The sequence below is a fragment of the Trichinella spiralis genome (genome assembly GCF_000181795.1).
Source record: "Trichinella spiralis strain ISS 195 chromosome Unknown Scfld610, whole genome shotgun sequence".
NCBI classification, from domain to species: domain Eukaryota; kingdom Metazoa; phylum Nematoda; class Enoplea; order Trichinellida; family Trichinellidae; genus Trichinella; species Trichinella spiralis.
Window position 1 is genome coordinate 28706 of NW_003527549.1, and position 1630 is coordinate 30335.

A 1630-nucleotide genomic window follows, 5' to 3' on the forward strand; every position below is an offset into this window, starting at 1 on the left:
TCAGGAGGCGAATCACGGTAGGTTCGGTAGACCTATCCAACCGAGCTCCTTCCTGAAGTAAATGCACGATGAATGTCCCGTAGGCATGCATTTTTCTGTTGGACAAGCAAACCATCCGGTTGCTCAGATTCTTTCTGTGATGCTATTACCTTCATACGTGATGTACATTTGCCGCACTATACGCTCATCATTCATCGTGTTATTTTTTTGAATCACTTGCACTTTTTCAACAGAGTGGAGGTGACGGGCAATGGTATCCTGAGAGTATATTGCTATAATTTTTATAATTTTATTTCAGTAAAACACAAAAAAACAATTATTATTATTTATTTCGATAAAGAATTAAATATATAAATGAAAATTAAATGTGACATCAATAAAGAAATAAATGATCTTTTAAATGTGAATATAACAAAAAAATAAGTGGAGTTAAAGAATCATCAGACACTAGTTAGAGATGAATTATTTGCAGCATAACATCCGTTGGTGGTACATTACGGTTCTCTCTGGAAATTATCACTGGCTTCATTTGCACCATTATTCTATTCAACGGTGGATCTCTTCTCACAGCAACAATCTTCTTACACGCCATTTGTTGCGCATTGCGGCCACAGCGATATTCGCCACTTGGAACTTTGGAATAAAATCGAAGTGGAACCGATTTGAAACAGCCGATATCTTTTAATACTTGATTGTGCCGTATTTCCCTACGACGTCTCCAATCGGTATTTTTCGCCTTTCTGTACAGAAAAATTAAGTACAAAATGGCGACCACCATCGCGATCCATTGGATCACTGCTGCCATCCTAATCACATACTGAAACCGTTTTACGAACTCGCAATTGAACATTCGAAAATCAAACATTCTGAAAGAGAACGAAAATTACAAAATTTTACCCTCTAAATTGTTCACTTACTTGACGTCAGAGGAGCGTCCTGTTCGTCAAAAAAGGCAAAACTGATCGCAAATCCCGTTAATCGCTGCTTATATATAGCTAGAGTTTAATGTACTTTAAACGTTTTTTTGTTTTAAATTTGATCAATGAAGCTTTTTGTTTAAATTTACCTCCAATGTTTATATATTTTAAATTTACTCTAAATTAACCCTTTGATGAATTGTTGGGGTGTAGAACACCCCAGGCGGTTTTGTTTTCGATGCAGTTTGTCAATTTTTATTTTTATAGTCTGAAGCTTTGTGACTTCGCTTTTGAAACAATAACACATATTTTGAAAAGAAATGCAATACTGCAGATATTTTTGTTCGGTCAATGGAACATCCGTAAATTTGAAAAATACATTGCTGGATTCTTGGGGGGTAGCATACCCTCACATTAAAAAAACACGTGTGAAAAGCTTAAATATCTTCAATTATTATGAAATTGCTTTTATAAATTGTAAAAGATATTGTATATGACGGCATTGAAATATTTTCACTCTTAATAATTTTGAAAACTTTTATTGGTAAAATGCAACAAATTATCGTTAAAAAAATCCCCCTTTTTTAATTTTTTTTTCTTCGGGGAAATTAAGTTTCCCCCAAAATTCTGAAACCAAGTAACAGAATTTGAGAATAACACGTTTATTTCTGCGGCATTTTGAGAACTAAAATTCAAACTCTTAGTCATTTTTT

General features: G+C 33.9%; 1 protein-coding gene across 1 annotated transcript; it reads right to left on the reverse strand.

Annotated features, from left to right (window-relative positions):
• Positions 1 to 32: 32 nt before the first annotated feature.
• Positions 33 to 1224, reverse strand: Tsp_09801 (hypothetical protein). Its single transcript, XM_003370537.1, has 4 exons — positions 1106 to 1224; positions 479 to 866; positions 150 to 258; positions 33 to 52 (listed from the first exon to the last, which is right to left on the reverse strand). Exons 1-4 carry the CDS (start codon positions 1222 to 1224, stop codon positions 33 to 35), a joined length of 636 nt encoding a protein of 211 aa, XP_003370585.1.
• Between the last annotated feature and the right edge of the window lie 406 nt (positions 1225 to 1630).

Bases quoted from the DNA above. Each gene is read 5' to 3' on its own strand.
- Tsp_09801 (XM_003370537.1), bottom strand. From the start codon at position 1,224: ATGTGTTATTGTTTCAAAAGCGAAGTCACAAAGCTTCAGACTATAAAA. The intron at 259-478 runs GTTATGCTGCAA...ATATACTCTCAG, and splicing joins GTAATGTACCACCAACGGAT to GATACCATTGCCCGTCACCT. The intron at 53-149 runs GTAATAGCATCA...CATTTACTTCAG, and splicing joins AATGTACATCACGTATGAAG to GAAGGAGCTCGGTTGGATAG.